The sequence below is a fragment of the Microtus ochrogaster genome, chromosome 5 (assembly GCF_000317375.1).
Source record: "Microtus ochrogaster isolate Prairie Vole_2 chromosome 5, MicOch1.0, whole genome shotgun sequence".
NCBI classification, from domain to species: Eukaryota; Metazoa; Chordata; class Mammalia; order Rodentia; family Cricetidae; genus Microtus; species Microtus ochrogaster.
The window spans coordinates 2,871,354-2,883,709 of NC_022012.1; the positions used below are offsets into that span (position 1 = coordinate 2,871,354).

At 44.9% G+C, this 12,356-nt stretch overlaps 1 protein-coding gene across 1 annotated transcript; it reads left to right on the forward strand.

The window, feature by feature from the left end:
- Positions 1-923: 923 nt before the first annotated feature.
- On the forward strand, positions 924-11,853 carry Mmp8 (matrix metallopeptidase 8). Its single transcript, XM_005346779.3, has 10 exons — positions 924-1,359; positions 3,137-3,378; positions 4,341-4,489; positions 4,569-4,694; positions 6,195-6,356; positions 8,385-8,502; positions 8,950-9,083; positions 9,630-9,783; positions 10,627-10,730; positions 10,875-11,853. Exons 1-10 carry the CDS (start codon positions 1,132-1,134, stop codon positions 10,982-10,984), a joined length of 1,527 nt encoding a protein of 508 aa, XP_005346836.2. The 5' UTR covers positions 924-1,131; the 3' UTR covers positions 10,985-11,853.
- The last annotated feature ends 503 nt before the right edge of the window (positions 11,854-12,356 follow it).

Genomic DNA, 12,356 nt, shown 5'->3' on the forward strand with positions numbered 1-12,356 from the left:
AGCCTGGATTCAGATGGGGGTTTGATGAACTGGAGTCTGGTATAGGATGGGAACTAGAGCAATGTCTCTCACTGTACCCTTGGAACTGAGTCCTCCACAAACTGAGCTGGTGCCTCCTCTATGTCTGCCAACCTCTGCTTCTCCTACAATAATAGCATGTCGCACTGAAGGCTGTGTGAGAATAGACAGGGAATTTAGGGGGCGTGAACATGTCTGGAACACTGCAAACATTCCACAAATGTTAGTTTGTACGGTAGTATTCCAATCCTTGTCATTTCTCTGGAAAACCCCTCCTTATAGACAGTGAGGGCTTTTGCACCTCTCTGGCAAAGCCGTGTCCTACAGAAGCAGCTCTTTATGTAGGTACATGCATGTGTGCATTTATGTGTGTGTGGCCATGCTTTGTGTGTGTGTGTCCGTGCACGTGTGTGTGGAGGCCAGAAGACTACCTTGAGCACCATTCTTTAAATTCTGTCGTGTGAGTTTTGTTTGTCATGTGTATGGAGGCCAGAAGACTACATTGAGCACCATTCTTCAAATGCTGTTATGTGAGTTTTGTTTGTTTTGTGACAGGGTTTCTCATTAGCCTGGGACTTACCAAGTAGACTAGGCCAGCTGGCCAACAAGCCACAGAAATTCCACTCCCTCCCCCCATACACACACATGGCCAAGTACTGGAATCACACTTACACACTGTTACACCCAACTTTGCTGCCTGTGTGCTGAGTGAAATGCAGGTCCTCAAGCTTGTATGGCAAACACTGTACTGAACCATTTCCAGTAGCTGCTTGTGGTCTTTGTGACAGGCCACTCTCGCACTTACACAAGTGATAGTGGCGGATTAGAAACAGGGCTCACAGGTGCAGTTTGTTCTGAAGATGATCTATGAATATTCTTAAAAGTTTTCCCTGATGAAACTAGTACGGCATCATCACACACATCAGGAAAACGGAAGCCTGGCAACTCCACACCAGCCGCTGCCTCCTCTTCCTCCTGGCGGCGGGCAGCCCATGTTTTCTTCTGCTGAAGGACCACCCCGCTCTTACGCTCCAATCACATTCTAGCATTGAAGAGCCATTCTTGTCCGGTTGACTGTGTTGCTTCACTCTGCGGAGGCAGCAGTTGCTCAAGATGTGGCTTTATAAGGGACCAGACAGGAGCAGTGATTGGCAGGGGTGGCTGCGAACTTCAGGGCACCTGCCAGACCGGCAGAGGAAAGCAGTCGAGGTGGTCTCCAAAGAAAGGGCCATGCTTCGCTTGAAGATACTTCCGTTTCTGTTCTTACTCCACACGCAGCTTGCCAAGGCCCTTCCAGTACCACCTGAAGTCCTGGAAGAGAAAAATGCAAAAATTGTTGAGGTAAATGAACTCTCATTTATGGGTGATTTGCTGAAAGCTACAAAATTCAGACGGTGGCTTTCCCTTCTGGGTCTAAATGACTAGGAAGAAATTTCTTGGATGACTTTGCTGAGGCTCAGCATCACCTTCTGGGACTCGGAAGGCCAGGCCTGGAAAATCTAGACATGAAAGCAAGCAAGTCCGTTACTGAGGGGCTGGCTACAGAAATATTTGTATTTATAAAATGAACTGAAATTCTTCCCTAATGTGTAACCCTGTAACCCAGTTGTCCTGTGCTATGTCAGTGCCAGACTGGTAGAATGCTTGCTAGAGTCCCCACATGAAAAACAATGGGGAACATCCAATTTTGATCTGCCTACTGTTCCTGTATGGAAAACAGTCAAAAGTACTAGTATGTGTAGAACATAGGACAGAGATGGGGTGGGTTATAAGGAACTAAAGTAGCACACAGTGTAGTGCGGCCAGTCACTTTTTCTGTTTGTTTGACTGCTTCTGTTTTTGTACACAGGAACACGAGCACCAATTTCTTATGTATAATCTTCTAGTATTTAAGTTTCTGGAAAGCATCTTTCCCGCTCTTTTTCTTCTTGGTAATTTTTGTGACTGGCAAACATGAACTGTGTTCATGTTCAGAGTGGGCTAAGTTTGTTCTGCAGAAGTTGCCCTCTAAGCTTGGCATGATAACCCATAATGAAAAAACTTAATTTTTTTCCCTGTCAGAGACAAAAGACAGTGCGTGGATTACCTCAAATCCATGAGCGCTGCCTTCTGCTGCCTCCACAGTACAAGGTGGTCACATGTACACGAGGCACATAGCGTGCCACATGGGCTACATGCAACAAGCTGAACAACCTTTCCATTGATGTCATGTCACATCCTCACAAACATCACCTCTGAGTGAGAGTTAGCCCCTTCCAGCACAAAATCTTGGTAAATGAAATGCTGCTGAATGATAAGCTAGGACCTTACATGTCATTTGCTTCTTGCTTCTTGGTACCTCCATTTCTCTGTGAGGATAATTAAACCCTCTTTCCATCAGTGAAACAGGGGTTTTAAACAGAAGAATCCTCATTGTTGCAACTAACACCTCAACAGAGGTAAAAACAAAAAGCCAGTACTAATTTTTTTATATAAAAATAAGACATGCTTTTTGTATGTGATTCAGATTTATTCCTCCTCTTTAATTTTTATGCTAAAATGTAGGTAGAGCCTCACCAGGTGGTGGTGCCGGCACATGCCTTTAATCCCAGCACTAGGGAGGCAGAGGCAGGCAGATCTCTGTGATTTTGAGGCCAGCCTGGTCTACAGAGTGAGTTCCAGGACAGCTAGAGATACAAAAAGATACCCTGTCTCAAAACAAAACAAAACAAAACAAAAACAATAAAAAGTAGTTAGATCAATGAATGGAGGGGATATTCTACAGGCATTGTTCTTTCAAAGTCAGTCTACAAATTTCTCTACTTTAATTAAATGTATTTATTTTTAAGTGGAGTGTATTGCATGCCACAACACATATGTGGCAGTCAAAGCCCAGCCTGTAAGGACCACCTCTCCCCTTTTGCCACGTGGGAGTTGAGGATGGAGCTTGGCTTGCCAGGCTTGGCAATTGGCACTTTTACCCACTGAGCCATCATGCTGGCCTGATCTACAATTTCTGCTATTGTCCTTTTGTCTGTCAGGTCCTGTTTTGCACTATATGGTGACTTAGAAAGAATTGCAAAATGTTCAGAGCACTAGAGGGAATTTAACAGCAAAGACTTGTGTTTATTTTGATCAGAATTACCTACAAAAATTCTACCACTTACCAAGCAACCAATATCGGTCTGCATGGAGTAACAGTGCAATGGTTGCAGAGAAGCTTAAGGAAATGCAGCGCTTCTTTGGCTTGACCGAGACGGGGGAGGCAGATGCAGCTACTTTGGAGATGATGGGCAAGCCTCGCTGTGGAGTGCCTGACTCTGGGGATTTCATGCTAACCCCAGGAAGCCCAAAGTGGGCACACACTAACCTGACCTACAGGTAACATTCCTAGAGTCGAAGGACTCATCCACCCAGCTAGTGATGGGAGTCTATGAAGCCTCAGACATTGCTGCATAACTTGGGAGCCACTGCAGATGAATGGACAAACACCCTGCTCTTGCAGAGTATGAATGAGCGTGGATAGTGAATGAGGAGAATATGAACCAGGGAGTGAGCATGAGGATGCGAAAGCAAGGACCCTGGGTGTTGTTGGAGACCACTTGTTTGTTCTCAGCTGCTCATCTTCAAAATAACCACACAGAAACTGTATTAATTAAATCGCTGCTTGGCCCATTAGCTCTAGCTTTTTATTAGCTAGCTCTTACATCTCAATTTAACCCATTTCTATTAATCTGCGTATCCCCACATGGCTGTGGCTTACTGGTATCTGTCTCTGGCGGGGCTACATGGCTTCTCACTCTGCCTTCTTTCTTGCAGCATTTGGTATAGTTTTCCCTACCTAGTTCTACTCTGCCCTATCAACAGGCCAAGGCAGATTCTTTATTCATTAACCGATAACAGCAACACATAGACAGAAGAACCTCCCACACCACCTGGGTCTCACATTGTAAAGCTTACCATGTTGTCTTTCTTTGGGGACCTGAAAAGACTATAGTAGCATAGCATCTCTCTTGCCACTCACTTTTAAGTAGAAAAGAAGTTTATTGATTGCTGGAGAGACTTGGGCTCTTTTATGTATGTCTTGGGAACAGCAATAAGAATAGTATTTGTGGAATAATATTTGTCAAGCTAACAGCTAAGTGCTTCCTGTGCATTTAAACCCCTCAGCTGCCTAGGTGAGGGATCTTGATGATCATATTCGTCTTATGAATGGGGACACTGATGTTGTGTTCAGTTGGGTGCACTTTGACAAAGCGACTCATTCCAGAATGGATGACAGCTGTGTGTTTGGAAGGTGTTGCTTGTATCGACAAAGCATGCTTGCTCTTTCTTACTTTCAGGATTAAAAACCAAACCCCACAGTTGTCAGAAGCTGCAGTGAAAACAGCAATCGAGAGAGCCTTTCAGTTGTGGAGTGTGGCATCTCCCCTGACCTTCACCGAGATCTCAAAAGGAGAAGCAGACATCAACATTGTTTTTGTCGCAAGAGGTAGGCAGAAAGGAATCTGCTTTCCCTAGCTAACCTGAGACTACAGGCAAAGGCTTAAGCACAAACCATCTCATTTCAGAGCATGGTGACAATTCTCCATTTGATGGACCCAATGGGATCCTCGCCCACGCCTTTCAGCCAGGTCAGGGTATTGGAGGAGATGCTCATTTTGACTCAGAAGAAACATGGACTCAGGACTCCAGAAGTAAGTGGTCCTGGTGAGGTTCACATGCAACCTCTGAACAAACATCTTACCCCTGAAAATCAAGGTGTGTGTTCACAAATACACATCTGCTCACATTACTGTAACATTTCAAACACACAAATAAATCATTTACATTCTTTTTACATAAAGATAAATCAACATTGAGTTTTGAAAAGAAGTAAGCTGGGCTGTGCGGCAGTGCACACCTTTAATCCCAGCACACAGGAGACAAAGGCAGGTAGATCTATAGCCTACAGAACAAGTTCTAAGACAGCCAGAGCTACACAGAAAAACCAAACAAAAAATCAAAAGCTAATTATTGACCTTATTTCCCACACAGTGCCTAAGTCCATATGTGTTACTGTTGTAAGATAAATGGAACTAACAAGCTGATGAATGAGAGAACCTTAACTCCCCACTGTTGAAGGGCCTGGAGAGAGTAGGGCCACGGTTCTTCCTCATGCATCTTCACATGGTCCAAGGATAAGCAAATGAAGCTGAAGTCATTAGCCCTTCTCCCGGGAGCACCAGCCAAGACTGATCCCATCAGGATCACTTCCTAAGACATGATTTCTGAAAGAAGAATTCACACATCAGTGGTCAGGGAGCCTAACATTGCAAACCACTGCCAAGGCCTGTCCGGGCCCTGGCTTTACACGCAATGTTTCACTGAGGGGGGCCACACTCACCTAGTTACACATCTTTGGGAGCCTTCACTCTGATGGCCAAGCTGAGTAGTTGAGACAGGGGCTACTTAGCTCCCAAGGCATGAAAAGTTTGTTGACCACTGACCACTTTAGTTTCTCTCTCCCTCTCTCTCTCTCCCTCCCTTCCTCCCTCTCTCTCTCTCCCTCCCTCCCTTCCTCTCCCTCTCCCTCTTGTTCTCTAATATTCTGAGTTTAATATTTGAAAAGGCCTAGTCTTTACATCTTTGGCAATGTTGAATACAGGGTTCATTTGAAAAGTTAGCCTGTTCAAAGAGCAGCCACAGTCTTGCTTCTAGTAGCTTCGCTCTCATGCCCTGACCTCCTTCAACAGTGATATTCCTTCCGGGAGCCTCCTTAGAAGAAGGGCGGGGCTGTGCTGCATCCAGATCCTGTGGTCAAGTCGGCCTTGCCTCCCAGCCTCAGGGCAGGCTCTTTTCCTGTCTCTCTGGAAGCTCGACTCAATGAGCCTGGGGACAGAGGATGCTGAGCACAAGAGAAACAGAATTCTTACTATCCTGAGACTGACAGCCTTGCCACCATTCCCCCAACCTTCCACATCCATGAAATGTGGGAGCTGGAAGAAAGGCAGATGTGTCAGCTCTGAGATTTAATAAGAATTCATGGCGCCTACCCTGCTGTGTCCTAATTGCCATTCTTTAGTTGCCTTGAAGAGAGGAAAAAGATGAACACATGAAAGTTTCCTTCCTGGGCAGCTCTGGTGGCAAGGTCATATATCTTTGAGATTATACTTTCACGATGTGTGGAACATTCACCGTATTTTCTTGAATTTCAGATTACAACCTATTTCTCGTGGCTGCTCATGAATTTGGCCATTCCCTAGGACTCTCTCACTCCACTGATCCTGGTGCCTTGATGTACCCAAACTATGCCTACAGTGAACCCAGCACCTACTCTCTGCCTCAGGATGATATCAATGGCATTCAGACTCTCTACGGTAAGGTCATGTGGACAACATAGCAGGACACAGAAGGATTTGGGAATTGTTCTTAACAGGTCTAACTTCCAAGCATTGGGCCTTTGCAATCTCAGGGTTCTATGCACAAGGGAAACTCAAACTGATTTCTGAAAGTCACCAGTAACGGTGTTGGCAAGGGTCCTGTGGGGCTGAACCTCTGATATGACTTCCATGAAGCTTGGCTTTTCGTTATTAGATGTCTATTACTGCCTTGAAGGACAGCTTGGAGGACAGGTGTGCTGGCCCATGTCAGTCGTATTAGCACTCAGGAATCTGAGGCAACTACATCGTGAGACTTTGAGAGGGACGGAAGGAAGGAAAGAGTGAGGAGGAGGGATGGAGGGATGGAGGGATGGAGGGAGGCCTTGGGGAGATACAGAAGTGCTTTCCCATCATCTCTTGATGGTAGGAATGTTTTCTTCCTCTGCTTTTATGCTTTCCAATTTTATATATTCTGAAAAGACATGATTATCCCTTTTCAAAAAGCATCTTTCCTACTAAACCTGGATGGAGGTGGGCGGTCCTTGGACTTCCCACAGGTCAGGGAGCCCCGATGGCTCTACGGGCTGATGGGGGAGAGGGACTTGATCGGGGGGGGGGGCGGGGAGGTGGGGGGCGGTGGCGGGGAGGAGGCGGAAATCCTCAATAAATAAATTAAAAAACATTTAAAAAAAATAAATAAATAAAAAGCATCTTTCCTCCAGAACCATCTGTTAATGAAATCCTCACGTAGACCCCTAAGTGGACATGTATAAGGCCTGTCAAGAATGTCCAGTGAAGGGTGATTTGTGGTGGAGGAGGGTGGAGGACCAGAGAAAGATCTGTCCCCTCCCTCTCGCCCTCCTGCTCCCTGAAAGTATGGAAGGCAGTGGGGTGGTGAGGAGTGCTCTCGCCTCTGGGGATGGAGTTGCCCTATAAATCAAGAGTGTGGGTATCATGTCAAGGACTTTTCTCATCATGGCAGAATTTCTAAGGATAAGGAACTTCACTCAAATCCCAACTCCCCTGACACATGACAGCAGTTACTTCCTTTGCAATGCTGTCAGCTCTCTTGGCATTTTAGTGTTTCTTAGTGATGTGCACAGCACTTAGTTCTACAGTGAGAAGACTCAGTAAGATGGAAATTATTGTGTATTTATTTATTATTTTGAGACATTGTCTCACTACAGAGTGATTAGTCTCAGATTAGTCTCAAACCTACAATCCTCCTGCCTCAGTATCCACAGTGCTAGGATTACAAAGCCTGTGCTACTGTTTTAGGGTTTCTGTTGCTGTGAAGAGACACCATGACCATGGCAACTCTTATAAGGGAAGAATATTTAACTATGGTGGCTCAGTCACAGTTCAAAGGGTTAGTCCATTATCGTCAGGGCACAGCATGGTAGCATGCAGGCAGACATGGCGCTGGAGAAGCAGTCCAGTGTCCTATATCTTGACTTGCAGGCATCAGGAAGTGGTCTGTCTCACTTGGCACAGCTTGAGCATATGAGACCTCAGAGCCTGCCTGGAGTGACACACTTCCTCCAACAAGACAGCACCTACTTCAACAAGGCCACACCTCCTAACAGCACCACTCCCTTTGGAGGCTATTTTTTTTTCAAATCACCACAGCTACCATGTCCAGTCAAGATGTAAATTTTTATACCAAAAAAAATGAGTTATGTTTATCCTATAGGGTAAAACACTAATATGAGATCTATCCTTGTGTTTGAGTTTTGGTGAGGAACAAGGAAGTGGATTCTCAATGACAAAATAGACAGAAAGAGGAAACAGGAGGGAGAAGGGTGGTTCAGAATCTGGAAGGAATCATAGAACTCCAACGACTTTTCAGCTTAAATAGAAGCCATGTTACTCTTGAGAACAGACCAAGTCTTTGAAAGGGTCACATGTACAGTCTGCTGTGTCTTGTAGAATCAGCTAGTGGCTTTTTTCCTCTACCTTCCTAAGTATTTAAAACACACCAAAAGTAGCACGGTTTCACATGTATTAAATGTCTTTCTTTCCCAGGACTTTCCAACAGCCCTATCCAACCTACTGGGCCCAGCACCCCCACTGCCTGCGACCCCCGCCTGAGATTTGATGCTGTCACCACCCTCCGTGGGGAGATTTACTTCTTCAAAGACAAGTACAAATCGAGCTGTTCTTTGCACACGTCCCTTTCTCAGACCTTAAAACTGAGTTCTAGTGAAACATGCCACTCAGCTTTCCTCTGACCCAATACACAGGCATCTCCTTAAAATTCTTAGTGTCTTCTGGGCATCACAAAACATCCAGAGGGTGAGGGCGCTAAACCATCCAGCATCCACAAGCGTTTCTGCTGTGATTAGGCTCTTTAAGTATTGGACCTTTTAAACACTGACAGGCCCTAACCATGTTAGGCTTGTCATGGTAGGAAGAGAAAAATCTGTCAAGGGCCCACCAGATGAACATCACCATCATGAAGGAGCCATATGTTATACATTCACACACCGCGGAAACCATGCGAGGGTCACTGTAGCCAGGTATCAGAAAGCAACATTCTCTCCCTCCTCCCTCCCCCTTCTTGCCTCCACCCCACCTTATGTTACTTTAGGTACTTCTGGAGGCGGCATCCTCGGTTGCAAGAAGTCGATCTCAATTTCATCTCTCTGTTCTGGCCGTTTCTGCCCAGTGGCATTCAGGCTGCTTATGAGGACTTTGACAGAGACCTGGTTTTCCTATTTAAAGGTAATATCTGACTGTCTCATCCTCCTTCTGATTTTCATAATTGGTAGGGCAAGACTTCTCTTTGCCCCACCACAGTGTTTCCAGACAGGATATTTCAGGAAGAGCGTCCTTCTAGCCAGACCCTTGCAGGAGTCCAGGCATAGCCCCACATGGTCACAAATGACTGAGAGAATTTGCACAGGCTAGACCCTCATTAGGTAATGTCCTCAACAGACCCTACTCATGATCCATCTTCAGTATTTCCCTGACTCCATCCTAGATACAAATTTTTAAGATGAATAAAGGCAGTGATTTAGTTTCTATACATAAGTCATACCAGGCAAGACTTTTGGTTTGGGGGCCTTGAAGGACAGATTGAAATGTTTGGTATTTACAGCTTCAGTGAGGAACCATCAGGGCTGTGCACACACTCCAGAGCTCCTCTCCAACACTCTTGGTGTCCACAGGCTCTCTGTCCCATTTTCATTGCTGTGGGGATCACTAAGTGATATTTGTATTATACTGTAGAATGAGTTTTGTTAATTATGTCTCCTGAACTGTTGGCAGGTAGACAGTACTGGGCCATAAGTGGCTATGACATCCAGCGAGGTTACCCCAGGGATATATCCAACTATGGATTTCCAAGCAGTGTCCGAGCCATTGATGCAGCTGTTTCCTATGAAGGGAAGACATACTTCTTCATAAACAACCAATGCTGGAGGTGAGATGAACGAGTTTTTCCACTAAAGTTGAAATCTGCGTTTCTCTGCCCTGCGTACAAACCATCAGCGTGGACATCTGGAGATGCTTTCATCTACACGGTTTTTGACAAACTTAGTGAAGATAGGGTCTTAACACAAGATGATGTTACCACAAGTTTTGAATGTTTCTTTTTCATCACATTAAGATGAAGGTTCTGTGACGTGAAAACATCACACCCTTGTAAAGCTCTAGGGTGGGGTTTAGAGAAAGGAGAGGCTTGATTCCCCTTGTGCGTTGAGTTCTGATGTTCTCACATGAACGTTTTCCCATCACTGGCAGAATGTGGTGCACAAGAGGGAGCTATTTAAACAAGAAAACAGAAGAGGGATGCTTTGTAGGGAGGAAGAGGACAGGCAGGGGTTAAAGGGAGGGCAGTGGAGACATGAATACGAAAGAACAGTGGTGTGTTTATGTAAAAGGGTCATTATCAGGCCCATTATTTTGCATGCTTAGAAAATATTACTAAAATAATGCATTTATTTACATTATATACACATGTGCACACACATGATTATGCTTAATTTACTAATTAAGTAAAATATTTAGAAAATATAGACTCTAGATTTGAGAAATAACCCCTGATCAGCGATCAGAATGCTGTTCTGGAGTCAGTGGCTCCCATGTGTTTTATAACCAAATACCCTTAGGTAGAGAAGTCAGGTACTCTTAGTCTCAGTGAGTGGGACACAGTGAAGACTCGGTGTGAGAATGTGTAAGTGAGTGCATTGCAGCATACACAGATTGAAAGAAAGCTGCCATAATGTGCGTACTTCTCAATACTGCGATGCTTTGTTCTCATTAGGTATGACAACAGAAGAGGAGCCATGGACCCAGGTTATCCCAGAAGCATAGCAAGTGTTTTCCCAGGAATAAACTGTAGAGTTGATGCAGTTTTCCTGCAGAATTGTAAGTAGGAAAAAAGTTACCAACATTGTTCGAGTTTGTAAAGTAGCACGGCTGTTCTTGTGTGCTGTTTGGTCTATTTGGCGGGATGCTCACTCAGATGTCTGAGATCTCTTAGCTTACTTGGTATTTGTCTCTTTCTTGCAGCCTTCTTCCTCTTCTTCAGTGGACCAAAATATTTTGCATTTAATCTTGTCACTCACAGAGTCATTAGACATGCAAGAAGCAATTTATGGCTTAACTGTCCCGAGCGTTGAAGCAAAGTCAAATGTCCGTGCTGCTAATCTATAAATACAAAAGGGAGCCCAGCCTGCATATTCATCCCGTGTGCCCTGCTCATATTCTCCTCAACCATGACTAACGCTGCAGCCATCCTGGAAGAACAGCTGTTTGCAATCTTCCGTTCTCAGCAGAAGCTTCTGCACAGCCCGTGCACACCCTTCAGCACAACAGCCTGTGCCTAGCTAGTGAACATACAACAAAGAGACAGCAAGCCACCTGTCAGTTTAATCCAGGCTTTTCCTTCTGAGCCTCGTGTTTTCCTGCTTTCTTACCTGACTCCCAGTATTCCTCAGTCTCTTCAAACATAGAATCTAGTGATGAATTTTGATTATACATAGGATTATAAACAACATAGAGATCATTCCTTTTCTTTATAGAAAATGAGTTATTATTTCCTTCCTTGTGAGATTATATCTTGCAGATAGAATCATGCCCTTCTTTCTGCCAAGAAAAAAAAAGAAATCTTTACCCCAGATGTTTATCTGAAACTGGAGTCTTTGCAGATAGAATTAATGGTACGTAAGAGACAAGACGGCTTTATCGAGGATTAGGGTGAGCCCTAAGTCCATAAGTGTCCTTACAGAAAAGGGAGGGGTGCACGTATAACTCAGAGATAAAGCATTTGCCTACCATGTTTGATTCTGAGGGATTTGGGGAGAATAACCTGAGGTGGAGGCACTTATCAGAAGAGACTGGGCAGAGATGCATCCGACAGCTGTTTTCCAGCACTGCCCCGGTCAGTGGCAGGCAGGAGGGACCAAGAAGGGACCATTTTCTTCAGCAAGCAGATCCTGGTACCGAGGCATTTGCCAATTTGGGGTTTCTGGATTTTGTGAAAAAAAATAAATTTGTTTTTCTACTCTACGTAATATGTATTCCTTTTTTAGAGAAGCCCTAGGAAGCCAGCATAGTGCATCAGCAGTTAAAACCACTGGGCATGCTGCTGAGTGGTAGAGAACTTGGCTAGCATACATGAGGTCCTAGGTTCAATTTTTAGTAGCAGGCTTAAAAACAAAAACAAAACACAACAATAACAAAAAAAAAAGTGCCACCATCAAAGTTCAGGTGTGTTGACATCTGCACTTAAGAAAAGAATCCAACACAGAGGGTCCTCTCAGCATCCCGCTGAGGACTCCGAGGTGCTTCCTGGTGCAGTGACAGAGGAGAGGCTCACTTCCTCTCCCCCTTCTTTCCTTTGAGAAGTCAAACCAGTAAGTGCAGAAAACACATAAGCTACCTCTTCTGCTGTCAGTCACAGTCAATGTCAGGTGCCCATAGCTGCCTCTTCCGCTGTCAATCACAGTCAATGTCAGGTGCCCATAGCTGCCTCTTCTGCTGTCAATCACA

Bases quoted from the DNA above. Each gene is read 5' to 3' on its own strand.
- Mmp8 (XM_005346779.3), top strand. From the start codon at position 1,132: ATGTGGCTTTATAAGGGACCAGACAGGAGCAGTGATTGGCAGGGGTGG. The intron at 1,360-3,136 runs GTAAATGAACTC...TATTTTGATCAG, and splicing joins AAAATGCAAAAATTGTTGAG to AATTACCTACAAAAATTCTA. The intron at 9,784-10,626 runs GTGAGATGAACG...TGTTCTCATTAG, and splicing joins ATAAACAACCAATGCTGGAG to GTATGACAACAGAAGAGGAG.